We start from the raw sequence: 26,321 nt of genomic DNA, 5'->3' as shown, positions 1-26,321 counted from the left end.
TTTTACTGCCTAAGGCCAATCATTTTTATTACTTCTTCCTTATATTTGTTCAAACTGTATTCGTTCTCTCCGACATTCACAAGATTTTCAAGACTTTCAATATATCCCGTACTTGCTTCACGCTTTTCGCCACCATCAGCTTTTCCCCAATTTAAAATGGTTTCCACTGAATTTTTCGATTTATTTCGTTCGTATTTATAATACTCCATGTCGGCTTCGGTCTTGCTCTCTTCCCAAGGCTCCGTAATAAACGATTCATGATAGCAAGCAGTTAGTAAATACATAGCATAATCGTAATTTTGTTTCCGTAAAGGGCATCTATCGGCTACAATCGTTAGTACATCGGTTTCACTGTCATACCGATCTCCGACTAAGCGCAAAAACTTGTCTTTAGCATGATCGTCGAATTTCAGATCCGATAATTTCAACGTTATTGTAACCCGACGTGATTCTGGATTGCGAATTGTAGGCAAAGCTTGACAATAGTCTGTACTGACAACGTCTACCGGGAAATGACGTTTCCATTTCTCTTCCGTCTCCAATCCCTTGGGCCATGGTGTACAAAACTTCTTTATAGCTTCACATTGTTGCTTAATTGCCGGCGGAGTTAAATGTAGGAAATTAGGAATTTTCATTAACTCGGCATTAGCGTATTTTGAAGGCGGTGCTGCTCCCTTGACGGTAAACCCTTGACGAATTGGTAGAGGTACGGCAGCAGGATGGAACGAGCGTGGGCCGGGCCATACTGCAGTCCAATCTTGGTCTGTTGCCATTTTTAGACTACGTGGTGGCATAACTTCTGGTTTCTTGAATTCTCTTCGCGCCACCTGCTTCTGTTGTGTAGCACGCAAGTTCAGCACCCGGAATTCTATATAAAATACATAATTTTGAGTTTAGGTGTTTTCTGCATAAACCATATTACCATACCATCATCTTCCACCCCGGCATCGTTTGCACTCGGCGAGGCTTGGGCACTTAAGAAACGCAGTTGTTGTCCATAATTAGGTATACACTTATTACATTTTACCAGTCGACTCAAACAAGGCATCGTTCATTCAATTTCTTGGCAATTTTAATTTATGTAATAAATTAATAAATAAACGATGTGAATTCTACCAAAAAACAGGGTTCCACAGATAGAAAAAGGAAACTTTCTAGGGTACAATAGATTGAAAAGTCTACGTACAGATAGGAAAACAAACATATCCAGGGTTCAAAAGGTGTAATCATGGCACAATGAATAGGTAGTCCATTTGGCGCAAAGTGGGTAATTTCTACTTGAATTCGATGTGCAGTGTTGCCAATCATGTGAAATATTTTAAGGAAAAATTTGATAGATTATCGAGAAAAAACAATGGTTTTTGTTTCGATACATCTTATTATTATGGCATCATGGGTGTAATAACGTACCTCTCCAGGTTTGTAAATTAGATACCATGTAGTCAAAGCCACATACACACTATTGGTATGTTCCCGTACTGCAAGAATCTACTACTTTTTACTACGATAACGAATTTTCCTTTATGTTATGGAAGAAAATAGGAAAATCTAGTAGATTCTTGCAGTACGGGAACAGACCATATACATTTTACAATTAGTATTCCAAGGTAGGGCATAGCTACCCTGATACAATTATACAAGGCAGGGTAGCTTTTGTCAGAAAGGAGAAAATACAACTCTACCTCATGGATAATAATGTCAGAATAAATGAAAACAAATACAACAAATCGTTCTGTTCATTTTACATATTTTTAACATTTTACTAAAAACCTGAAAAAATGGATGGAATTACAGTTTATCTTTTAAAAATCGAGTTAGGGATATGATTTACGTATTGATTCATGCACAAATCATACTTTTTCTTAAAAATGATGTAAAATTCATCTTCAAACAAATTGATTTTCGGATATATTTTTTTATGTTTTTCAAATCATTACACACACAGTCACACATTTTGTATGTGACTTTGACATAACAAGCAACAGTATGAAAAAATTTTAATTTGAATAATTGTACCATGTGTGCAGTAAATAGTTCTAATATATTTGCCATTTGGAGCGCGTTTAGACGATAAATCCACTTGATCTCAAACGTCAATTCCAAATCCAATTGATTATATTTGACGTTTGAAATGGAGTGGATTTAGTAGTCTAAACGTGCCATTACTGTATCAATCACATCGTGTAACGACAGCTTAAGCTCTTATTATTTTTCCTCTCACAGGGCAAAAGGTACTAAACTTGACCCAATTATAAGGACATTCGAAACGACCAGATGATTTCCACGAACTGTCAAAATGCTTTCAATTTTGATTTAATTGTATGTAATGCGGTGTACACACTATCATTTTTGAATGGCACTTTTGCCCAAATTTTGCTTGTTTGATAGTGTGGCCTCACATGTTTGTCATTCATCAGGCAACCACAAAAATATTTATGGTTGTTGGACAGTCAGTAATCGATAAAAAAGTTGACAGCCAGAAATGATAGTGTGTACACCGCTTAAATGTAAACAAAAAATTTGACAGTATCGAGGATTATCAATCAAAATAATCGATAACGATTGCTTCTTCTCGACCTACTAAATGGACCTTGGCATATAAAAAAATGCTGTAATACTGAATTCCCAATCCTGGCTCTGTGTGTCGAATCAAAACAAAACAATTTCTACATTTACGTTTGAAATAATAAAAATTTATTTGCCAAAGATCAAAGAAATAAAAAATATGCAAAGACCAACGATTATTACCTGATCACATATATTTCTATGTAAATAAGCATCTACTGCGTCAATAGCATTGGACATATAACACAATTTCTAATTTCAATTTTTTATAGAATGTATTTGGACTAGTCAAGTATACTTTTTAAAACAATATATACATTTCAATTACACCACTATACCATGTAAGTTGACTATTAATGCCGTACGAATCAATCTAAAAAAGAATTTCCTTTCTTATGCAGATTGTCATTGTGGATTGCAGATTTTCATTAATCTGAAAATAGTCTATGAGTGGTAAGTATTGTTGTTACTTTTCTATTAGTATTGTAGTATATAGAATAGCCGAACTTTGATCTTCGAAGTAATCCCAGAATATTTCACAAGTCAGTCATACCGGCATATATGTACCTACATCTAGTAGGGGAGACTGGGGCACCTTCGGCACATTTTTTTTAGAGCTCTATATCTCAGCACTTATTCAACATATATAACAACTTTATGTCTGATTATTGTCCTCTGACACTTAATTATAAAAAATAGTACCAAAAAGATATAAAAAAATAGTATTAGTTAAAAAATTTTACAGTTTTGTAAAAAAAGTCAAATTCGCCGAATGTGCCCCAACCCGGGGTAGCTTCGGCATTTGATGGGGCACATTCGGCACCATAATCATAGCCGGGTAATTGTCATCGCTATCAGTCTGGTTGAAATGCTGATCCTCTAAAGGCTCTATTTGGTTTTAATACGCCACACAATGTTTGAATTATAGGACTTTATTTTCTAGCGGCGGACGTTTACATCTCAAGGTCGCACATACCATCAGAAATAGAGGTTTTCTATCGCATTTTCGTCGATACAAGCACGTTTGATATTATATATGCAATTTCGAACCATATTTAAGGATTAGTTTTAAAGACAAACTCAAAAACATTTTAAGGAAATAATACAGCACAATCTGTATATGGCCGAATGTGCCCCACTTTAAAATGCCGAATGTACCCCGAATGTACTTTTTATAGTTTTTTTCATACTTTTGACCATTTTGTAAAAAAATTATATTTTTAAATATTTCTATAATAATACACATCGTAGTTAACAATTTTTTAATAAAATTGTCTTAAAAATTTTAAAAGTTTTATACAAGAAATACTTACGAAATGGAATTGAAATATTACAGAAACATCTATAAAAATACAAAAACCCATGTATCTAAATAAGCTTATTAGCTAGAAATTTCAAACTTTGTGTCAGTTATTTATTTCGATATTCGATACCTATGTATCGAAACTAGTCATGTACGGTGAGAGCTTCATATCGAAAACGCGATTACCGAAGGTGCCCCGATGCCGAAGGTGCCCCAGTCTCCCCTACATATCAATTCAATAGCCAATCCAAGGTATATTTAATAAGGTAGCCGCATCGGCCCAGCTGTTGGACAAATAAATGTCAAAAATGTTGTTGTAATGTTGAACCAAAAAATTAAAGAACAAAATTATAAATGAAAATCTCCGAATTTCGAAAAGCTTTTTTGGCACTACTTTTATTAACATTTTCTACAAGAATTTTTGTAAAAAAATCTTGTCAATCTGTTTGTTTTTGCAAAATATTTTTGACATATCAAAATACAACAACCGATGTTTGTTGTAGAAATTCGCCGATGCGGCTACCTTGTATATCTACCTTGAGCCAATCAATTTTGTATAAAGAAATCATTTCAGTTGGAAATGGTGATGTGCGTGAATGGCAACATATTTATATGCTGCAAATACATAATTTTGATGCTTATTTTTAAATGAACAAAATGCAAATGGCGAATTACATTCCTACATAATCAGCAGTTTCAGTAGGTGCAATAAAAATAATACCACATATATACTCCACGTTTATATTTGTATTTACATCGTACATTTCCATTCTCATTCATTACTTTGTAAGACATAGCACCCTGAGAGACCTGCTTCTGATATACGTATGTATGTATGTACATAGCTACTATAAAATAATAATTGCATATTATTCTCGTTCTCGCCAGATCGCTTGCCGCTCTCTTCGTTTTCTAGATAAGGCAAGCTGACAGACTGGCGATAAACAAAACAAAATACGGCAGTTAATCAGTTAATTGAATTCTGGACTGTGTTGAGAGATGTCGTCGGCCAATAACACTGAGGAATTAAAAAGACGTGTATTGTCTATTCAGAGTCATGTGGTGCACGGCTATGTGGGCAATAAAAGTGCAACGTTTCCACTGCAAGTGAGTACATTTTGTTTGCAAATACGTAGCTATATGTAATATCATATTGGTTTCTATATCTATTCAAGGTCTTGGGATTCGAGGTAGATGCCATAAATTCGGTACAGTTTTCTAATCACACTGGCTACTCAACTGTTAAGGGACAAGTTCTCCAGGAGAAGGAATTAGGTAAATTGCTATACAACAAAATTGATCATGAATTTCAGACAGTAACACAACATATTTTGTTTCCTAAGTTGATCTATTCGATGGACTTGAAAGCAACGGTTTGCTTAAATGTTATTCACATCTACTGACCGGATATATAGGAAATGCTTCTTTCCTGAGACAAGTTGCTAAAATTGTAACTAAGTTACGTGCCAATGATCCGAATGTGATATACGGTTGAGTACACGATATTTGCTCTTAGATGGAGAATATCATTGTGATATGGTTTTTCCTAACTACTTACAGTTTGTGATCCAGTCATGGGCGATGATGGGCAAATGTACGTGCCAAAAGAGTTACTTCCAATATATCGCGACGAAATTATTCCTTTGGCGGACATCATTACGCCCAATCAATATGAAGTTGAACTTTTGACCGAAATGAAAATCTCAACCGAAAAAGATATTTGGAAGGCAATCGATTGGTTCCATGAGCGTGGCATTGATACAGTAGCAATCTCAAGCAGTGATCTTGGCAAACCTGGAGAGCTTCGTGCATTTCTAAGCAAACGTAACGGTGCCCGTTACGCACTCAATATACCCAAACAAGGCACAAACATTTCATTCACCGGTACTGGTGATTTGTTTGCTTCATTGTTTTTAGCGCATAGCTATCAAACACCGGCAACACACTTGGCCACTGCCATGGAACGTACAATTGCTACATTGCAAGCTGTAATCAAACGCACCTTAGACGCAATGCCTGCTGAAGTTGTCGAGGGAAAGAGGAAAGTGACTTCGTTTGAACGTGAACTAAAACTGATCCAAAGTAAAGTTGACATTGAAAAGCCTGTCGTACAGTTGTTGGCCGAACAGATTGTATAATTTGTTGTGGTTTTTATTTTTACAATTTTTTGTTGAGTTTTGTCTTTATTGCCTGTTAATCATTTGTTTTGTACAAAATAACATTTGACAATAAACACTGTTAAGCCTAAGTTTTATAACCGAAGAGATAACGTACGTACATACATATATACAAACACATATATAGTTAACATAAATATACATAATAAACAAATATTATACATATATTATGATATACTAACACTTTTTTGTATTACTTTTTTGTATACCTAATCGCATATATCGTTAATTAGCAGCAAGACCGTCATAAATCAAAAATTGTCATTTTTGAGTTAATTGTCATAATTTTTGGCTATGGCTATATTAGAATTCATGTTGTGTAAAAAATCGGATGAATATCTTTTACATACGTTGATTGGAAAACTGTACAAGATCCTCTGTTCCGATTGAAAACTTAAAACGCATTTTCTGCAAAATCGATATTTTTATCTATGCCATACTTTTTACAGCAAAATGAGCGATATTGCAATCTAGTGTCGCCGAATGCATCGACAAAGAATTTATCACGAATAACGCTTGCAAATAATTGAATTTTGAAAATACGTGCTCTGTTAAGAAAGGTCATTGTACGCTTATGCCATTTTATGATCAGTTTTATCGACCCACTAAACAGGCTGTTCGGTCTATTGTGACTAAATTGAGCTTAGATTGTTCGATTTAACACCTTTATACTATTAACGTCTATACATACAAACCCCCTTCAATTGACGTATTTGAATACAACATTGATGCATTTATTTGTGAGATACCGGCCGAAATGTTGTACCATTTGAGGCGCAGTCAATATTAGCATGAAATATTCTTCAAATATTCAGTTATTTGGACCGTATTCAAGAATTTTCATGCATTTTGTGAGTTTTTTTAATACTTTCCGAAAGCTCTTTAAAATTTTAAGAATTTTACAATGTTTATTGCAACATTCATTGGAGCATGCAATTGCGCCGCATTTCAATTTTGGACAAATTTTAAATTGCAAATACAATAATAAAACATTGGACAGCATGAAAATCTCTACTGATTATAATCAGTCGGTAGCACCTATGCCTACCTACCAAGTAATAATTATACCATGGATAGTCCCCTATTGCATACATTGATAAGAACTTACCTTTAAAATAATATTGAGCCCTTTCGCTGAAAATATATTTAGTTGCATTGGTGCATTCATTTGAAAGATACTCCAAAGTAGAAAATATATTTAATTTAAAATGTTTTCAGACATTTCTTTTTCATTTCTGATATGCATTCAGTCATACATTTATCCATAACATTACTCAGCAAATTATTTTTAGAAAAATAAAAGTATTACATATGTCTTACGCTCATCAAGAAATCAGTAAGTGGAAACTTCATGGTGGTATATAAGAAAAATAAATAAAAAAAGACTTGACTGTTGATAAGAGACAATAAAATAAAGCGCTGGGTGTTCGAAATGAATTCGTTTATCATTATTGTAGTACTTGTAACTATGTATATCATTTTCTATTGTTGTTAAGAGGGAGAGAATTAATGACAAAACAAATTCAACTCATCATCTTGTTTTTTTTTGTCTATGCTGAGATCTATTTTAAAAATTCAGTTGAAAAGGAAATGAACACGTTTTGAATTTGAATCAAGCCAAGAAAGAAATTATGAATTTGCAGCAGTATACAATGATGGAAACAATGACCTCATTGGAAAGGAATCTCGGCCTTAAAATCTATCTATTTAGCAAAAGATTCTATTTGGCGCCATCAATATGACATTTATGAACAAATTTTCACTGTATATAGTGAAAATGCCACCAAACCTTCATATTGTCCTAATAATTTTAATCTTTCGAATTACGTTCTACATTTTTTGTGGAATTGCAAATATCTTTAGTCGGTTGTTGACATTGGAGTATTTATTAATAAAACCAGTTGGAGTTTACAATTTCCAAGTTTCAAAATATATAAAATGAAAGAAACATAAAACACCTTTTTTAAATTAAAGAAATATATATAATTAATTTATAAAAAACAGATACGTCTTAAAGCCGACAATATTCTAATACTATTTGCTAAAAGTGCTGCTATGTCCCATGATTATTTTTTAACCCGAAACGAAGCTGCTCTGTTAATTCTTACAATGGGGGCATCTGTGGCAGTGCCATTATTTGTTCGTGTTGCTAGTCGTTGTTTAACCAAATTTGTCGCCGCACTATTGAGTACTACAAAACAAAAATATATATAAAAAACAATTGTTTTAATTTTGCCATGTACAAAAATTATAAGTGTATAACAACATACCTTTGCTAACAACTGTGTGAGGACTTTTTCTTACTCGATTGGGACTGAATTTTTTGATGTTTTCCTTCTGCACGCCAGCGGCAACAGTTTTTAAAAGATTGTTGTGGGTAAATTTCTTTGATTTCAGCAGAACTGTGAAAAATAAATTATAATTATAATTTGTTTCTATTTATAGAAATAGTTTAATAGTAGTTTATGGTTTGGATTTGGTTTCCGATTTGGATACTTCCAACTTGAGCTCTGATTTCTGCCTTTAAATTTTCAAAGAAAATAAAATCTTTTAGCAGCAAATGTTTAGAAACAAATTTGTCTCATTATCAAAACTTGCGTTGAAGATTTTTCATCCAGTTTAATAATAACTTGTTTAAGAATGCTAAATTTCTTTTAGTCAATAAAATACTAACCATTTTTTAATTGTTCCGAATTTGATGGCCCTTTTACAATTTGTTCCGATAGTACATTTGTAACAAGATTTCCTTTGTTGGCTGGCAAAGCCTTGCCATTTTTAACGATCTTCTTCGCACCGTTGGAAGCCCCCGAAGGGCCCATGTAAAATGTTGCATTCACATTTGCATCCACAGACAATACTTGCGTTTCATTTAGATTTGTACGCGGTTTCTTGGCAGGCATTTTAAATGTTGTGTGCATATCAACGATTTCACCACCCTCGTTACCACCCGTACACCCGTCATCATCATTATCATCAGCATCGTGGTCTGAGTTGCTATTATTCATGCCATCTAAATCGTCCAAATCGTATTCTTCCATTCGTAAACGTTTACTACTTCGTGTTCTTCGGTTATTATCTTCCGAGCACATGTGATCAACATCCTCTTCCGGTTGAATTCCATCCATTAGCTGTTCTCCAACATTAATTTCACTGGGCACGGTACTCAAGGTTGTTCCCAGCAAATGGCGTTGCAGTTGATCATAGTGATATCTTTGTTCGGCATTTAATGTTCCATTTTTTATAACATCACCAGCCAAAGTAAATGCCCTGTGCAGCCAATGGGCATTAACCACAACCTCAGTATCTATATTGGTTATGTGTTTGTTTACTAGAGCTTGTTTCGAGCTCTGTACCTCCATGTTCTTTCCCTTTACGTAGATCATTAAGATATTTGCAAGTTTTGATGATTTAATTTGCTGTTTCAGCTTTTCTAGGTCCTTATAGGAGTTTTGTAATTTTTCACGCCAACATGGTATTTCTAGTTCTAATTTATCAATTTCCATACTTAGATTGCAAATAGTCATAGAGAAATTATCAAAATTCTGTAAAAAAAAATGAGTAGATGAAATTATGTTTAATGAATGGATTAAATAGTCGAAGTCCACTGAAAGACATAGTATAATGGCTTTTGGGCTTAACTTTTGTATCAGATTATCTTTGCGATCCTGATTATAAAAATAAACAGATATAAATTCGTTCATAATATGTTGGTTTTAAGTGATGGCATATTAGGTTTAGCTGCACATCGATATACATAACATTACCGTTAATTTCATAAATTAATTTATATATATATATTTTTATTATCATTTAAATTCCAAATTTAAAAGTCTAAATTATCCCAATTAATGGCAATGTTCCCCGCTATTTCGCAAAATGTTTTCAACAATGTGGCAACTCGCTTCATTTGCCGGCATAACATAGCAAATGTCAAAAAATGCAAAACAAACCGAAACTGTCAAAATTACCATTGCAATTTTAAGCAACAAATCGGATTTCATTTTAGTTAAAATCACAATTTAAAATGTTTACCAGAAAAAGTGCTTTACTTATTCAGAATATAATTCGCTCACAAGTACCAGCGTTAAATAAGGCTGCCGGTAGAAGTACTACGTTGGCTTCGTCAAGCGTATGGCCCATTTCATTGCAAAAAGCTTCGATCGCTACCACAGAATGTTGTTATGCAAAAAACAAAGACAAGAAAAAGGAAAAAGGAAAGAAGGCCGCCAAGGTGGAAATAAATGAAACACTTTTGCGCGACATCATAAATTATGATGCTGTAAATGCACAAATGCAAAAGGCAGTGCAGCAAATGAAGGATGACTTTATAAAGCATTTATCTTTACGTTCAACAACAGGGGCCATTGATACACTACGCGTTACAGTTGATGGCACTGAACATGAACTGCAGGAATTGGCACAAATCTCACGTAAGAATCCTAAAACCATTGTCGTGAATATGATTGCCTTTCCCCAGACCATACCCGATGTTCTCAAGGCCTTGGAAAAGAGCGGCATGAATTTAAATCCCCAACAGGATGGTACAACACTTTTTATACCCATACCCAAAGTTACCAAAGAACATCGTGAGAACCTTTCAAAGAATGCCAAGAATTTGTTCATCAAATATCGCGACTCCATCAAGGATATTCAAAATAACTGCATTAAAAAGGTTAAAAAGCAAACGGAAATTTCGAAAGATGATGTCTTTTCGGTACAGACACAAATAACCGCTATAGCAGATAAATATATTGCCGAAGCCGAGAAAATTTTGCAAGCTAAACAAAAGGAATTGCTTGGAGATTCATAGTCTATGTAAAGATTCGTTAATACAAACTGAGTTGTCAAAAGAAATGTTAATAGTCTGAAGATGTTTGAACAAAAATAAAAAAATATTGCCAATAAATTCTGGATTAATTAACAACAATTTTTCAATGCTGATGAAAATTTTACCAGCTCTTGTGTACATGAAACTACACATTAACATTAGTTGTATATGATGGAAAACTTTCGAATCGATATGTGGGAAATTAATAATGATGGAAACCATTTCGAATCGATGTGTAGGAAATTAATTATGATGAATATTCATTTTTCTTTCTTACCTCTTGCTGTCTGCTATCAACATTAAGCATCTTTCGAAAATCGTCCATATCTGTTTTAAGTTTTCGTCTTAGCGTTAGATTCTTTAAACGACTCTTCAGTGTGATATATTGATCCTGTATCTGTAGTATTGTCATATATATTTGATCAATTCGAGTGTACCACGGTTTCAGTTCGCTATCATCATATGTCGATGCCTTGCTAATTTTCGTCTCAAGTGTAGCCATGCTTTTCTTAAGACGATCGTTCTCATCCATAAGTTCGTTGACTTTTTTCACATAGAATTCTTTCGGCATATTTGTTTTCAATGCATTTTGACGCAATGTTGTTCGAATCTTCTTGGCTCTACTTGCATACTAAAATAAATTAAAATAAGAATTTATTACTCATAATGATCATTAGATCTCTAGTCAGACATACCTTTAATGTATTGTAGGTATCCTCATAGGTCAAGGAACTCATCGAAACATTTGCAACCATCAATGTTTGACAGTTGCCACCCAACGAGTCCTTCAGAATGCGAGTTAAATTCGAATCTCGATAAGGTATATGTTTCAAACCATCCGCCAACTTATTTATACAGTTGCCAAGTGCCAAAAGACTTTTATTTATGCTGGCTCCCTCCTTAAACCGAATACCAATACCTTTGGTACTGGCAGCACGTTCACTGCCGGCCAAGTCAATCATAGATAACTTCACCATACGTTTTGTACCCGTCTTACGATCCGTCATTCTTATGTGCACTTGAAACACAGCATGTGATCGCGAACTTTCCGCGTTCGCGTCGGTTGGATGTTGTGTACGATTTGAATTTCCCAATGCCAACAACTCGAGAAGTTCCTCGGCACTGAATATAGGCTTCAGAACTAGACCGCTTACCACAACACCATTCGAATCTTCGCGTAATTTAAGTGGCCCGGTTTTCGTCAGCAGATTCATTACCTGTTCATTGTACACCTCTAAATAACTTACGCCCACATCAAACTTTCGGACATCACTTTGGGCTTCAATCTTCTCAAAAAGATCACGCATCGTTAGAAATGTTAATCCTGGACTCGTTGAACTACCCAACATGGTGAACGTCTTGCCAGCTCCAGTTGCACCATATACAAAAACCGAACAATTATACCTGGAGAGTAAACAACAGTACAAATAACAAGGAGCCTACAACCACAAATCCTCCCCTATTTCAATAGCAACACACACACTACATACCCATTCAATACAGAGTCAACCAGCGGAGCTGTACATTCTTGAAATATTTGTACGTTTGTGGTGTCCGTATCGTATACGCGATCATATTCCATGGAAAGTTTTTTATTGACGCGTTTTGTTATGTCGCGATGATTAACTTTGGCACCTTGGAAAAAGAATTCGTCGTCCTCTTCGTCGGGATCGAAGAGCAGCGTTTCACGATCCAAAACCTTTATGATGCTTCTCTGATTTTGTTCCATTTCCCTGCGATTGTATGGCCTAACACGTACCACAACTTTAATATTTTTCTGTTCCGTAGACATTTTGAATTTTTATTTGATGGCATAAAAATTATTTATTTAAATACTGAATTTTTTTTCTTCGTTCCCTCGCTTTGTTTTCTTGTTTTTGTTGTGCTTTGAGACGTTTGAATTTCAAACGGCGTCGTTTTTTGTGATCTGACATTCGATTTTCGATTAGTAAATTTGATTAAACTAACATTTCGATCAATCGATTAGTTCGTTGACTGTTTGTACCGACTACTCGATATTTGGAAGAACGAAAATGATTTCAATTCATATGAAAGCTATTTATGGTGTTTTTACACGATATGTATTTTACATATGTGCTGTCACTTATTTCATCCATATGTAATTCCTTATGTGTGTCAAAATAAGCAGCGTACACAAAACATTTATTTTTGTGTTCAAATCGACATATGTATTTTACATATGACATAACCTATAAACAAAAAAACTCTTTTATTTTTTCTTAAATCAATATCATTTTTTATTAAACACCTACAAAAGAAATAATAATTTGTAATTGTTGCCTTTTCATGCTTTTCTTTGACTTGCAATTGAAATATTTTCTTCCAACAATGTGTTTCATTCAAACAGCTGATTTCCTTATGTTTCACATACGAAAATAGAGCGCGTCCTATTCGGAAAAAATACATATGTAATTGCATATCGTTTTGACACATTGAAATTTCCGTATGTTTCACATGACGAGTTCGATTTCCATATGTAAAAAAGTGACAGCACATATGTAAAATACATATCGTGTAAAAACTCCATTAATAAAAAACGTATTTTATATTATTAATAAAAGAAATACAGTACAATGTCCAATATGATACAGTACATAATGAACTAGGTAGAATTACATACATATGTAGTTTTTTTCGTTTACAAGGCTCACACACGTAAAATATGTGTGTTCGATCAGTGTGAAAGTAAATTAACATCTACGATTTACGAAATCCAGAAAACTAACTGCAAGGTTTATTCATAAGGTTAGCAGGGAGGAGAATTCCAAGTCTTCATTGACTGTCAAATTTATTATTTGAAGAATAAATACAAAATATTTTTATTCGAACCGAAATATATGTGCACATTGCTATCATTTCGTTTTCTTGAAAGATAATTTTGGTTTTTATCCTGTTCTGGTTGGTATTTCGCAATTAAAATGTTGAAAACAAGAGAAGACTAATACGGCATTTACATTAGAACTTTTTAACGGGTTAACCTACTTTATGAGGATTTATTTGGCATATATTCAAAGGAATTGAAAATTTAAACCCACTGGGTTAACCAAATCCGGTTCAATGTAAACGACCTTTAAGGCATGAATTCGCAATCCGGTAGACCTTATTTAAGAGGCCATGACTAACTGTTTACACATGATCTAAATGTAAATCAACTGATATTTATTAGTATACATACACATTTTTAATTTGCGCCAAATGTATTTGTTTGCAAATTGAAAATGAAACGAAAAAATATTACAATTGAAATATTTTGCAATGGTTTGATTTTTTGGGAAATACATTCTAAACACAATAATAGTGCGTTTACATTGTAACGGATTGCATTAACACAGTGAGTGATTATCGAACTTGACACGAGTATTACGATAGAATCAAATCAGCTGATTATTCGGTTACCTTGTATAATTTTATCATGTAGGCATGGTAGCTTTTGTCAGAAAGGAGAAAATACACCTCTACCTTATGGACAATAATGTCAGAATAAATGAAAACAAATGCAACAAGCCGTCGTGATATATTTTCAACATTTTACAAAAAACTAGAAAAAGAATTGGAATGTCAGGGTTTCTTTTCAAAATCGAGTTGAGGATATGATATACATGTTTTCCTACAAATCAAATCTATGGAGCGATACCTCTTCCTGTATCGTTACTAAATATCTACAGAACACATGTAAAATTTAGTTTGAAGGATCCGCTCCTAACCCTTTGTATGTTCTCTCAATCTGAAAGGGCGAAATCTTTAGAAAACCTTGAATTAAGCTTGAGAACAATTACATCTGTCTGTGTTATGTTAGAAAATCAAAACTTACCTCAGATTTATATGTATTTCGTTCGAATATAGAAATTCAGGTTCCACATCACATGGTATGGTACATTCCACATAGTATATCACGAATATATTTTTGAGGAAAACAATTCCTCTGTTTTGTTTTGCCTATGAAAATTTATATATATATATATATATATTACCCTTTGCATTACCAGTAACTACTGAATTGGAATGATATACTTAGACAACTTTTTCAATCGACAAATAAATCCAACAGTCTATTTTGTGTTCCAGTATTTGATCACTAAGTCTGCTTCTCCACAGGCAAATACTGAGTTTGTAGGCGAGAGGGGTGCGAGGAAGAAAAAAAACTTTGCCTGTTCAGAATTTGCGGTACACGCAAATTCTGCTTTGCTCTGTTCGTTGAAAACAATTTTGTTGACATTTCCTTTTCAATCTTTTGTTTACAAACCTGTTGCTTTAATTTGTGCAATAGAAATTCAATGTTTAATTTTTGCAATTTATATAATAAAATACATAAAAATAAATAAAATATTAAAAAAAAAAAATCTTTAAAATGCAAACACTTTCTTTCTTTGGTAAAGAAAAATTTGCTAATGGAAAAGCAATCGAAAATTTCAGAAGAGAAAACAAAAAATTTGCCAAATAAAAATCTGCCTGTGGAAAAGCGGACTAAGTAACTAGATATGTATATAACCATGATGCAATAATAAGGTGATGTATCAAAACAAAAACCTTTGTTTTTGTCTCGAATTTCTGTCAAATTTTTCCATATAACATGGTACAATAATACAAAATGATATTTCAATTTATTTTGAATTTATTTGACATTGTATTCAAAACTATACACACACATACACAAAATATGTATTTTGATTTGATGGAACAAAAAATTGTAATCAGTTGGTAGCTGTGCCCTACCTTGTAATAATTATACCATGCATGCATGTAGGTACACAAACATCTCAGAAAAGATCATGTAAACATGGTTATAGACAATGATGTCAACCATTGTTTGAGACGTGGCTACACTACTTATCCTTAATTTATTCTCTCCGATTCCCTTTTGTGCGACAACCATTTTCCATCACTTCGCGCCATTTTTGGAAGCCGCCGGCCTAACAAATCGCCGTTGATGTTTGTCGGAATTATTATAAAACACGAGTACAATAAAATCTATACAAATTAATAAATATCTAAATATCGTCTCCTATAGAATTTTAACAATAATTAACGTTAAATGCCTATATTGTACAGAAATTTTTAGAAAATTATTTTATTGGAGTTCACTGACGCCGCCGACATGTCGTCGGTCCATCCCCGGCGTTAGTGCCAATTGACTTCGATCTCTGTCATCAATACGAATTGCAAAAATTAATCCAACGCTTTCCGATTTCTATTGCGTCGCTTTCAAGTTAAAACAACAAAAATACAATACTCAAAAATACTTGACAAGGGAATTGCTCAGAAATCTAATTGTATTTCTCTACACAAACTAAAATAAAATTCCCAGCCCCCGATCGGAATAACAAAATAAAATGAGTGGAAAAGTGTTGTTTGCTTGTTCGAAATGCTTCTCTAGACACCCTTTCGAAGAATTGTCAGCAGGAACCCAGCTTTGCAAGGTTATTATTAGTGTAGTACCTTTAACAACACCTAGCCATGGACAGAAAAAGTGAAAGTGGACGTGGAATAATATCCGATTCCATTAGAATTGTGAACATCTATGACAGAAAATGTTACTTTATAAGTGGCAAGTGTAGTTGTTTTCACTGGCTGAGAAGCGGCAAAAAGAGCATTTGGCGTCTACGACTGATACATCACTACACTGAAAAAAATACCTATTTAGTACTTATTAAATAAATTTTTCGTTATCTTTTCAGACATGTCGAGGAAGTTCTTCATCCAGTTCGTCCACAACTCAAGTGGTTAAATGTACTTATTGTCGTTCGGAATTCCAGCCAAGCTCGTAAGTTTGTTCTGATTGTATAAATGTTCCTCTTTTAAGTCTGCTTATTCTCTTTCCAACAGAAAGGCTCAAAATATTTGTAAAAAATGCGAGCACAACCTAAATAAATATGGTAAGCCGAGTGCCTGTGAATGTTGTAAAATTGTCGCGGCTTTCGGAGGTTCTAAATGCATGAGGTGAGTGAACGAATAATAATTCTGAAATTGTATCTAACTGTTTTTCACTGTGTCAACATGTATGAATGTGTATACCTGTATATCTAATGAATGCCGAATAATTTACCTAATATTTTCTTCCAACATGTTTGTATAGATCTATTTAGAAATCATTTACAATAATAGATTATTTCTTTAAATATGACATAGGGAATGACAAGATTAATATTAATATAATGCTTGATCATGCTACAACATGTAGTAGAAGAGATATTTTTTTAATTAAATTAAAAAAATGACATAACAGGGGAGTTGAACCCAATGTTTTTGTTTAATATTACCCCTTTTATTGTATCATGATCAGCGACGACAAACATGGGCCAGTGATAAACATTTAGATATAAAATATATATTATAAAATTTCAACATTTTAAGAACGCAAACATTTTTCTTCTTCTCTTTTTTCGTCACACACAAAAAAAAACGAAACATATAAATTTGCCTTTGCAAATAATGTGTTGGCGCTGTACTTGATTGGTGGTCATGCATTGGGATTTTAATTGTCCTGATTTTGATCTCAAATAAATCTCAAAATAAACATAGGTGTGCAAGTTATGAAGCGAGATATGGACCCCCCGTACAATGCGATGAATGTAAGCTGAGATCAGCTTTCGATAGGAGAGACGAAAATAAAAAGGTTCGATACGAATTATTATTGTTGTTCTGTTCGTAGAAATGTATATTAAGTAGTTTAGAAAATTTGTAACATTTTTAGTCAAAGAATGCATTTTTGGTACCTTGTCCTAAAAAATGTTTGCGTTCATAGTTTGATTTGTTTGTAATTATTATAACCGTAATAATCTTTTATTTATTTATTTTTTTTTTTGCAGATCAATGGAAAACTGTTATGTTGGTTATGCACCTGTGCCTATAAAAGGGCGTGGTTAAAAGCTCAGCAAGAAGGACGTATCTCATCAAAGAAACGTCCTCATGAAAAATCGCATCGCGACAGCTCATCGGCTTCAGCCAAAAAGCCGGCCCGCAGTGGCAGTGAAGTTGCTAAAAGCAATAGCGGAACAGGTTCGGCAACCGTTTCTGCGGCCAGTGCAGCAGGCCTTGATTTGCCCGAGAAAATTTCCCGTAACGTATCCTCTAGCAGTGGAAATGGTTTGGGTTCAATCGCAGCCCCAGCTGCTGTAATCACAATTGATCCTAACTCTGCTGATCACGTTGTGGCATTAACTACATTAAAAGAACGTATAGCCAGTTTAGAGAGGCGTCTGAATCAAAAGGACAAGGAACTGCTGGAAAAGGACAAATTGGTATGAGCATAGAGAATTTTTCTCAATAAAACCGAATTTATGAATATTTTTTTGTTTTTGCAGTTGACAGAGTTGAAGGGCAAAAACTTTGAAAAAGAAATCGAAATGCGCAACAAACTGAAAGACATTGAGCGTTTAAATGAAATGAAAGTGGAGAATTTAAACCGTAAAATTGCAAATCTTCTGAAGGAAGTTGCGGGTCTCAAAAAGGCCAACAAAAAGAACAATGGCACGGGAGCACCTCGTGAAAAGGAGAGAGGAGAAAAACGTGAACGTGAAAATCAATCACCTAAAGAGGAAATTACTGCAGCTGCTACGGCAACAGAATCATCGGACAAAGATTACGAAAAAGAAGAACGCAAAAATGAAGAGGACCGCAAGAGCGAAGAAGATTCCCGTGACTCTGAAATGTCAAATAAAGAAGATATCAAGAAATCGCCCAAGCAGGAACAGGATTTGGAGCCCAAAGAAAAGAGTCAAGAACCTGAAAAGGAAGACAATCAAGTGGAAGACACTCAAGCGAAAACAGAAGAGACTAAAGTATCTCGATCGCGATCTCGTTCTGGATCGCGTTCGCAGTCTCGTTCTCGCTCAAGATCTCGTTCGCGCTCGCGTTCCAAATCTCGATCAAAGTCCCGTTCACGCTCCCGCTCAAGGTCACGATCGCAATCCGGATCTCGTTCTGGTTCTCGATCACGTTCAGCTTCTCGTTCTCCATCACGCTCTCGTTCCAACTCACCAGATTCAAATTAAATGTGCGAAAAAAACTTATAAAATAGAACAATTTATTTAAATGTTTTACCGTTTTATGTTTTCATTGAAACATACATTCAGACTAATTCAGGAACTTGGGAGACTTTTCTCGTTGTGTTTGGAAGAACACTACAAAATGAATAAATATTAAATAACGCAACTATACATTTTCCAAATTTTAATTTTATATTTTACTAATATATATAAATATATTTTCACTTACTTTTTTATTTAAATACAAATATTACAAAATTCATTTATTAGTTAATTATGCTTACTGATTTTTTTATTTTATTATTCTTTTTTCGTGGTTCAGAAAATAAGTATTGTAATGGAAATGTTTTGTATCTTATAATTATTATTCTTTTAGAATAGTTTATGACTAATTTTTGTAATTTAATTCTATTGTAATAAAATGGAACGAAAGCCGTATAGTGTTTTGAAAAAGATATAAATAAAAATATTGTAATTAAGACTACAACCAATTGAGAGACTAAACAAATTATTAAAATCATTGTTAAATCACGCTTGACGACAACCATAATGGCAAGTTCATATTTATTATAAATACATAAGAATTTAACCACCAATGCCCTTTTAGACAACCATCGTTGGAAAAATACACTAATGAAATTTAAAGTTATTTCTTATGATTTTTATTACACTACTACATTGTTTGTTCCATAAAGCTCAACAAAAATATCAAAACTATAATACAAAACGACGTCCCCTCTTTTGGCGAAGCACAGGACTCGATTTAGTGCGGTTTGGGTTTATGCCCGTCAACATAAAAGTTTCTTGTGGCTTTGGGTAACTCCAGTTCTATGCCATCTAATTCCTTATTTAGAATTATTTGACAGCCTAATCGGGAGTTTTCTTTAAGGAAGGGCGCCATATCCAACAAATCATCTTCCTTTTCTTCAGCCTCTGGCAATTTCTCCAAATAATCACCATGAACATAAACATGGCACGTTGTACAAGCCAAAGATGCCTCACACGCACCTTGAAAATAAAATGTAGGACTACAGTTGAAACAAAATATCTATTTCTCTGGCAATAATGATATTGCAAATTCATACATTGATAAATGATGAATAGTCATTTAATAGTCAAATAATAACAAAATAACAAACAACGGTTACATAAATTACAATTGTGACAGAAATCTTTACCTTCCATTTCAACTTCATAGCGATGAGCCAAATAGAGAACATTGTCCCCAACTTTTCCGTTCACCTTGGTTCGCTTTCCATTTTTATCAATAAATGTAACTCGAACACTGCAAAAGAATGTATGAAACAACAAATTAATGTACATTTTATTTCACTTACATTTCATCTTCTGATTTTGGATCTTGCCATTCGTATTCACCGTGTCGGGAGGCTGAATATAAAAAAAAAAACATAATTAAAACTAGTAGCCTATAGCACTGAAAGCCACATATAAACACTTACTACTTGTTGTATGCAGCAATTTCTGTGGGGTTATCCTTTTTATCTGTTGTACACTCCTGTGGAGTGCTCCGTTAGAAATTTGCCGCAAAAATAAACAAAACATTTTAACTAAACGAGGTTAATCTCACATATGTTATTGCGTGAGTGTTATCTTGAGGGGTCACACTTAAACATTTACGGATGTTCAGATGTCTATAGCATGCGCATTTAAAATATAAAAAACTTTCAAGATATTCCTAATTAAAGATAATCAATTTTTATAAATTAGCTTTAAAACTGGAACCAATAAAGCACAAGTCTCTACAAATAAGTACATCCGCCCATATTAATGGTGCAATTTAAACGGCGTAATAATATATAACCAGCTGATGGTATGAAAAGCAGTACATAAAAACATATGTAGGAAGGATTGCCGTTACATTTGTACTGTTCCCGAACTTTTTTTGTAGCGAAGATTCTAAAAGTGTGAAATATCAAAATCGCTGTGACGAAAAACTTTAAAAATGTAAAAAGTTATATCTAAGTAGTACTTTACATTACGAATCAAGGACCAATGGGTCCCATCTTCTGACTTGATCTAGCTTGTATAAAGTTTGCTTGAAATCGGATAGTCCGTTCACATGATATTGTAAGATTTATTTTTTACCACAATTTTGAACATTTTGTTTGGGAGGTAACAGAAGGACGATAACGATATTCCCCCTGTTTTCAAACCAGAACTCAGTTTGGAAGAAATATTACAATGTGCAAAGTTTGGATGTAATCGGTTATCGTGCGCACCAGATCAACATAGACGTTGAACTCTGTTCGTTCTGTTATGACTGATATATTTTTTGATCAAATATATTCTGTACTACCTGAACAATCGATTTGATATAATAAATGCCAATATCAATCGATATCTTCTCACATACTGCAAAAATATTCCGGCCTTCTTCAATAAAGGCTATCGAAATTGAACCGTTCCTTTAAGTTAATTCCCAATTTTTTGAGTTTTTATTTCAAATATTTATTTATTTTGAGAAATATTAACTACTACTAATTCTAGCAATTTCTGGTGCATTCGGAACATACATAATTTACCTAAATTAAATAGTTTTTTTTTAATATTTTCAAATTTTGCCAATATTGCCAATATGTTCCAAAGTTGTTGAGCATGTGTTGAAGTCTCAGATTATTTGTTACGTGCACAACAATGGTTTGTTGAATGATGTTCAATGTGGCTTCAGAAGGAATAGAAGTACTGCATCGCTTTTACTGGGACTGACGGATAGCATTCGTGCTAGTTTAGACAATACCAGGTTTTGCGTTCTCTTGTCGCTTGACTTGGAAAAGGCGTTTGATAGGGTCGATCATTCTAAGTTGGTTCGTAAGTTGCAATCGTTGTATAAGTTTTCAAGAAGCGCGAGTTATCTTTTGGCGTCGTATTTATCTGGGAGAGAGCAGTTGGTTTGTGCTGAAAATAGATGTAGTTCTATTTTACCTGTTAAAAGTGGTGTGCCTCAGGGGTCGGTTTTGGGGCCGCTACTTTTTATTTTATTTCTTAATGATCTTTTTTCAGAGCTGAGTTTTTTTTGTGAACCATTTGCTTTTGCTGATGATGTTCAGTTGTTATTCAAAGGAGACTGTCGTTTTGCATCAGTGTTTCAGTCAATGATGGATTGTGCCATGAAGGTTTTATAAGCGCTTTTTTTTAGTTCGTTTAGTAATAGTTTTGTATCTGTTGCTTATGATGGTAGATATATTGAATTTGTCTCCGAATTGCTGTGCCTTGGGGTGGTCATTGATGATAAATTGAGTTTTGGAAGTCACATTAACATGATTGCATCCCAGATGAATTCATCCCTTCGGGGTCTTTATGCCACGGATTTAGCTGTGCCATTTTTTCTTAGGAAACGATTGGCTTTTGCATTGGTTTTGCCCGCTTTTCTTTACTGTTTGGAAGTTTACTCCGGTTCTAGTTCCTTTAATATGCGTCTCATTCAGTTGGCTGTCAACAGAGTTATCCGGTATGTGTATAGATTGAATACCCGTGCCCATGTCACGCCATATGTAATTGACTTCTTTGGTTGTTCTTTTCATTCTTATGTTGATTCACGTTTGCTACTTAATTTTTTTAAAATGGTTAAGAATCAGTGTCCCCAATTTTTGGTAAGAACATTTGTTTTTTGCTCGTCTACTAGGCGCAATCAGCTACAGATTCCTGTTGTACACCATCGAATGAATGATTCGTTTTTAGTTCGTGTTGCGCGGCTGTACAACGCCTTACCCATTCACGTTTTATAAAAGGCTTGTTCGTCACCTTGTATGATAATTTTTTTCCAATTGCACATTTGTATGGCGAGTATAAAGTGCCATAGGTAAAATATATATTATAGTTATTTTTTAAGAACTCTTTATGTATAGAATTTTAGTTTTAGATTTTTTTATGGATTTAGTTTGGACATGTCTGAAATGTCCCTTTGTTGGAGTAGTTAATTCATATTGTTAATCATAATGTATCATCTTATTTGGCCTGAAGGCTTTGTATACATGTTATTGTTGAATAAAAATGAAAAAAATGAAATGAAAATGCAGTAAGGAAAAAAATCACACAATGTTTTAATTATGTGGCCACTTCAAAACCGTTATTTATGGAAAAAGTGCATGCATTAATTTTCTATTTACTCACTAAATCTCTTAAGAGCAGTATATCGAAGTGTTCTGAATTAAAAAAATTTCAAAAATACTTCAAAAGAATCGAGGGCTGATCAAAAAGTGTTTTAATTACGTGACCACCACTGTATATGTTTTCATTGCGAAAAAATAACCTTTGATATAAACATTTAAATTCAAATGTAAAATATTCATTTTTTTAAATTGAATGAAGCCAATTTACGAATTTCGAAGTAGTTTTTTTTATTTTTCACAATCTCTTCCCATTCTCTTTGTAAAGAATGAAACTCTACAATCCGCTATAGGTAATTTGGACAGTTTTTTTAGGCAAAAAGTCATTTTTTCAATTTTGGAAAATAATATCTTTTTTGATGGCATTAAAATGAAAACATGTCAAAATTTATGATTCTGTATGATTTTTTGCGTAAAAGTGTCTTAAAAGCGGTGAAAATCGTAGCCAAACACTAAACTTTGAAAAATAAAATTAATGAAATAAAAAAATTTAGAAATTAAGGCGTATATTAAAATGCTTGAAACCGCTGAATACAAAGCATAGACATAAAAATTAAACATGGAGAATATCGGCGGTGGTGTGCGCTGTTTATTTAATGTATAATATTTGTTAATAAATTTGTGTAGCGATTCAAAATTTACATAGTTGACCATAATAAAAGAAATGTGTTTATTTTTAAAATATAAGTCGTTTTAGATAGACTTTTACTAAAGTGTTTAAATTTGTCTGATCTTTTGACATCTGAAATATAATAATGAAAGCCTTTTAAATCGATTCTTTTTTGCATTCTTCATGATATATCGGTTTTTTATAGTGAACTTCAGTATATAAAACAATAAAAATTTCGATATTTGCTTTGGCGAAAGAAATAAAAGTCTCAATTTAGATTGGGCGAGTTTACTTGCGGCAAGTCTTTGTTTGCAGGAGAGAGGGGCAAGGGGAATAGAAATTGAAAAAAAATTGCCCGTACCGACAATTTTCTGGCAATTCGTTTTGTGTATTTTGTTTGTAGTGTCAGTAATTTGAAATACCAATCCAGAACATTGTCACAAAATGTAAAAAAATATATTTTTGAAACCGAATTGCCTTGTATAGACGCATGAAGCAAGTTCAAAAGAGAACGATAATAATTGCCGCAAGTAAACTCGCCTAATCTAAATCAGGACAAAGTAAAGAAACATATTAGGTTCGTTCGTTTACTTTCCCAGTAATATTTACTCAGTAAGAATTTGCAGAGAGTAAATACGAATTTTTCCTTCTCAAGAGAGAAAACTGCAAAAAGTAAACGAACAACATCCAGTAAAATATAGTTTCGACACAGCTGATTAAAACAACAAACAAATTCGCGCAAACTAAAAAGCAGCATTTTTACTAGAAAAATGGATAACAAGCGGAAAATTGATGTTGTTTGTTCCCCACAAACATTTTAAAGGGTTGCGACCTGTTATTCCTGTATCTGCAATTGATATGGGGGTGGACATAACCGATGGTGTTCCAGACATGTTAGGTATGCACACTTTTTTGTTTGGTTTTTGATCCTAAAAAATCGTTCGCCAGTTACTCTTGTATTACCTTATTTTTAAATACTTGCGTTTTCTTCATCCATTTTGGTATTTAATGATACAAAATCAAAATAAAATTCACGAAACAATTAATTTTCTTGAGAACAAGTTTTTGTTTGTTTACAAAACATAACAAAACAGCTGATTAAATATCAGCTGATGGTACAAGAAAATTCTTACTGAGTAAATTTTCCTTGTAAGAATTTGCAAATACTCAGTAACACAACTGTCAAATCTGCTCTCTCAATTCACTCTCTTTTACTGGACTTTTGGGTAAACGAACAACATTTTGTAATAATTTGTATAAATTCGTACAAATTATTGAGTAAACGAACGAACCTATTGATCAAGGTAGATGCAAGGTATATTTAATAAGGTAGCCGCATCGGCCCAGCTGTTGGACAAATAAATGTCAAAAATGTTGTTGTAATGTTGAACCAAAAAATTAAAAAACAAAATTATAAATGAAAATCTCCGAATTTCGAATAGATTTTTTGGCAATACTTTTATTAACATTGTGCCTTGATATTGATGTCTACAACGTCCCATAACATAACATGACTCGTAAACCGCAAATAGGTTGTTGAAGAAAAGATTATGAAAAAATCTAAGTAGTGGAGAAGAGGAAATGGCTGGCTTGGGTTCCCATTAGAATATAAAACACCAATAATGTGCCTTTTTCAACATTGATTAAAAATAAAAAAATACATATGAGAAAATGTTGTTCAGTATATCCTGTGTTTACTTTAAGCGTGCTCGACTGTAGTAAGCATGGTTTTATCTCGCTTTTACATATTAATAACATTAAGGAGTATAAATGGGTACTGAATTAATCCTTATTAATGCATTCTGTGAAAACATACAACATTGTAATAATTATTCCTTTAAATATATAATCGCGGGGTCGATTTTTTTAACTTATTACCCTAATCGTTTTCAATCGTTTGTTGTGTATAAGAAAACTAATGAAAATATCTGAGAAAGAATTAGCTTTGTTCGTTATATGTGTAGTTGCTTATAACCGTTGTGCGTTATATCTGGTTTCTACTGTGGAAATATGCGTTTTCTCTTTCTTGTACATATAAATCATTTAAAAAGAAAAAAAAATAGTTTAACACTTAAAGTGCAATCGTTGAAGTCTATCCCTATTTGGTCATTTGGAACGTTTTTAAATTCGGTCGGTGTATCTAAATAAATTCTATTTGACCAAAGAAGGCTTAATGTTACACCGTTTGTTGCGAATAAAATTGGACTTGAACTACCATGCTAAAGAAGAGGAGGTTTGTTGATGAATTAGATCAATCGAAAAGGCGAAAAATTGTTACCACTGTGATCAGTAATGCCGTAGATACAGATAGCGGCGATAGCGATGTTGAGGATGCTACTAATATAACAGCCGAAATGCTGGATAAAGATTTCGGAACCACAAAATCTATTAGACATTTGAGTCACACAATACGTAAAACATTGTTGGAAATCAATGAGATTAGGGAGCGGAATCGCGATCGTAGACATAAAGAGTTGATGGACGTTCTTTACAAGATGATCGATAGGAATTCCAATTCCGATCCTCAGAATGTCTTGAAGGAGGAATCTGTTGAATCGATGAACGATAAAAGCAATGTACATGAAGTTGTGAAGAATATTTCAAATGTTGTCGCTTCCATTAGTGGGACAACAGAACGAACTGAACAAAATCTCATGTCATTATCAACTGATAAAATCAAAACGGAAGAAACGACAACGATGGGT

General features: G+C 33.5%; 6 protein-coding genes across 6 annotated transcripts; 3 read left to right on the top strand and 3 right to left on the bottom strand.

The window, feature by feature from the left end:
- Positions 1–1,048, bottom strand: LOC133336881 (small ribosomal subunit protein mS35). Its single transcript, XM_061545154.1, has 2 exons — positions 923–1,048; positions 1–881 (listed from the first exon to the last, which is right to left on the bottom strand). The coding sequence occupies exons 1-2, from the start codon at positions 1,046–1,048 to the stop codon at positions 3–5; spliced, it is 1,005 nt and encodes a 334-aa protein (XP_061401138.1). The 3' UTR covers positions 1–2.
- A 3,758-nt stretch (positions 1,049–4,806) lies between these two features.
- LOC133336879 (pyridoxal kinase) lies at positions 4,807–6,006 on the top strand. Its single transcript, XM_061545153.1, has 4 exons — positions 4,807–4,975; positions 5,044–5,143; positions 5,212–5,358; positions 5,429–6,006. The coding sequence occupies exons 1-4, from the start codon at positions 4,868–4,870 to the stop codon at positions 6,004–6,006; spliced, it is 933 nt and encodes a 310-aa protein (XP_061401137.1). The 5' UTR covers positions 4,807–4,867.
- Positions 6,007–8,111: 2,105 nt separating this feature from the next.
- On the bottom strand, positions 8,112–12,694 carry LOC133336878 (kinesin-like protein KIF18A). Its single transcript, XM_061545152.1, has 6 exons — positions 12,364–12,694; positions 11,569–12,277; positions 11,151–11,504; positions 8,720–9,587; positions 8,316–8,447; positions 8,112–8,236 (listed from the first exon to the last, which is right to left on the bottom strand). Exons 1-6 carry the CDS (start codon positions 12,663–12,665, stop codon positions 8,112–8,114), a joined length of 2,490 nt encoding a protein of 829 aa, XP_061401136.1. The 5' UTR covers positions 12,666–12,694.
- On the top strand, positions 10,070–10,855 carry LOC133336862 (ribosome-recycling factor, mitochondrial). Its single transcript, XM_061545136.1, has one exon. The coding sequence runs from the start codon at positions 10,070–10,072 to the stop codon at positions 10,853–10,855; it is 786 nt and encodes a 261-aa protein (XP_061401120.1).
- A 3,514-nt stretch (positions 12,695–16,208) lies between the features above and the next one.
- LOC133336877 (protein FAM76A) lies at positions 16,209–18,887 on the top strand. Its single transcript, XM_061545151.1, has 6 exons — positions 16,209–16,311; positions 16,570–16,655; positions 16,718–16,831; positions 17,414–17,507; positions 17,701–18,132; positions 18,196–18,887. The coding sequence occupies exons 1-6, from the start codon at positions 16,225–16,227 to the stop codon at positions 18,883–18,885; spliced, it is 1,503 nt and encodes a 500-aa protein (XP_061401135.1). The 5' UTR covers positions 16,209–16,224; the 3' UTR covers positions 18,886–18,887.
- A 749-nt stretch (positions 18,888–19,636) lies between these two features.
- On the bottom strand, positions 19,637–22,421 carry LOC133336876 (adrenodoxin-like protein 1, mitochondrial). The gene is made up of 4 exons (XM_061545150.1): positions 22,370–22,421; positions 20,217–20,268; positions 20,058–20,164; positions 19,637–19,887 (listed from the first exon to the last, which is right to left on the bottom strand). The coding sequence occupies exons 1-4, from the start codon at positions 22,419–22,421 to the stop codon at positions 19,643–19,645; spliced, it is 456 nt and encodes a 151-aa protein (XP_061401134.1). The 3' UTR covers positions 19,637–19,642.
- Between the last annotated feature and the right edge of the window lie 3,900 nt (positions 22,422–26,321).

Source organism: Musca vetustissima, unplaced genomic scaffold (assembly GCF_032173495.1).
Source record: "Musca vetustissima isolate MV318-11 ecotype Yass unplaced genomic scaffold, APGP_CSIRO_Mvet_v1 utg62833, whole genome shotgun sequence".
NCBI lineage: Eukaryota > Metazoa > Arthropoda > Insecta > Diptera > Muscidae > Musca > Musca vetustissima.
Note: the sequence above shows the minus strand (reverse complement) of the source record. Positions and strands in the feature narration are given on the sequence as shown.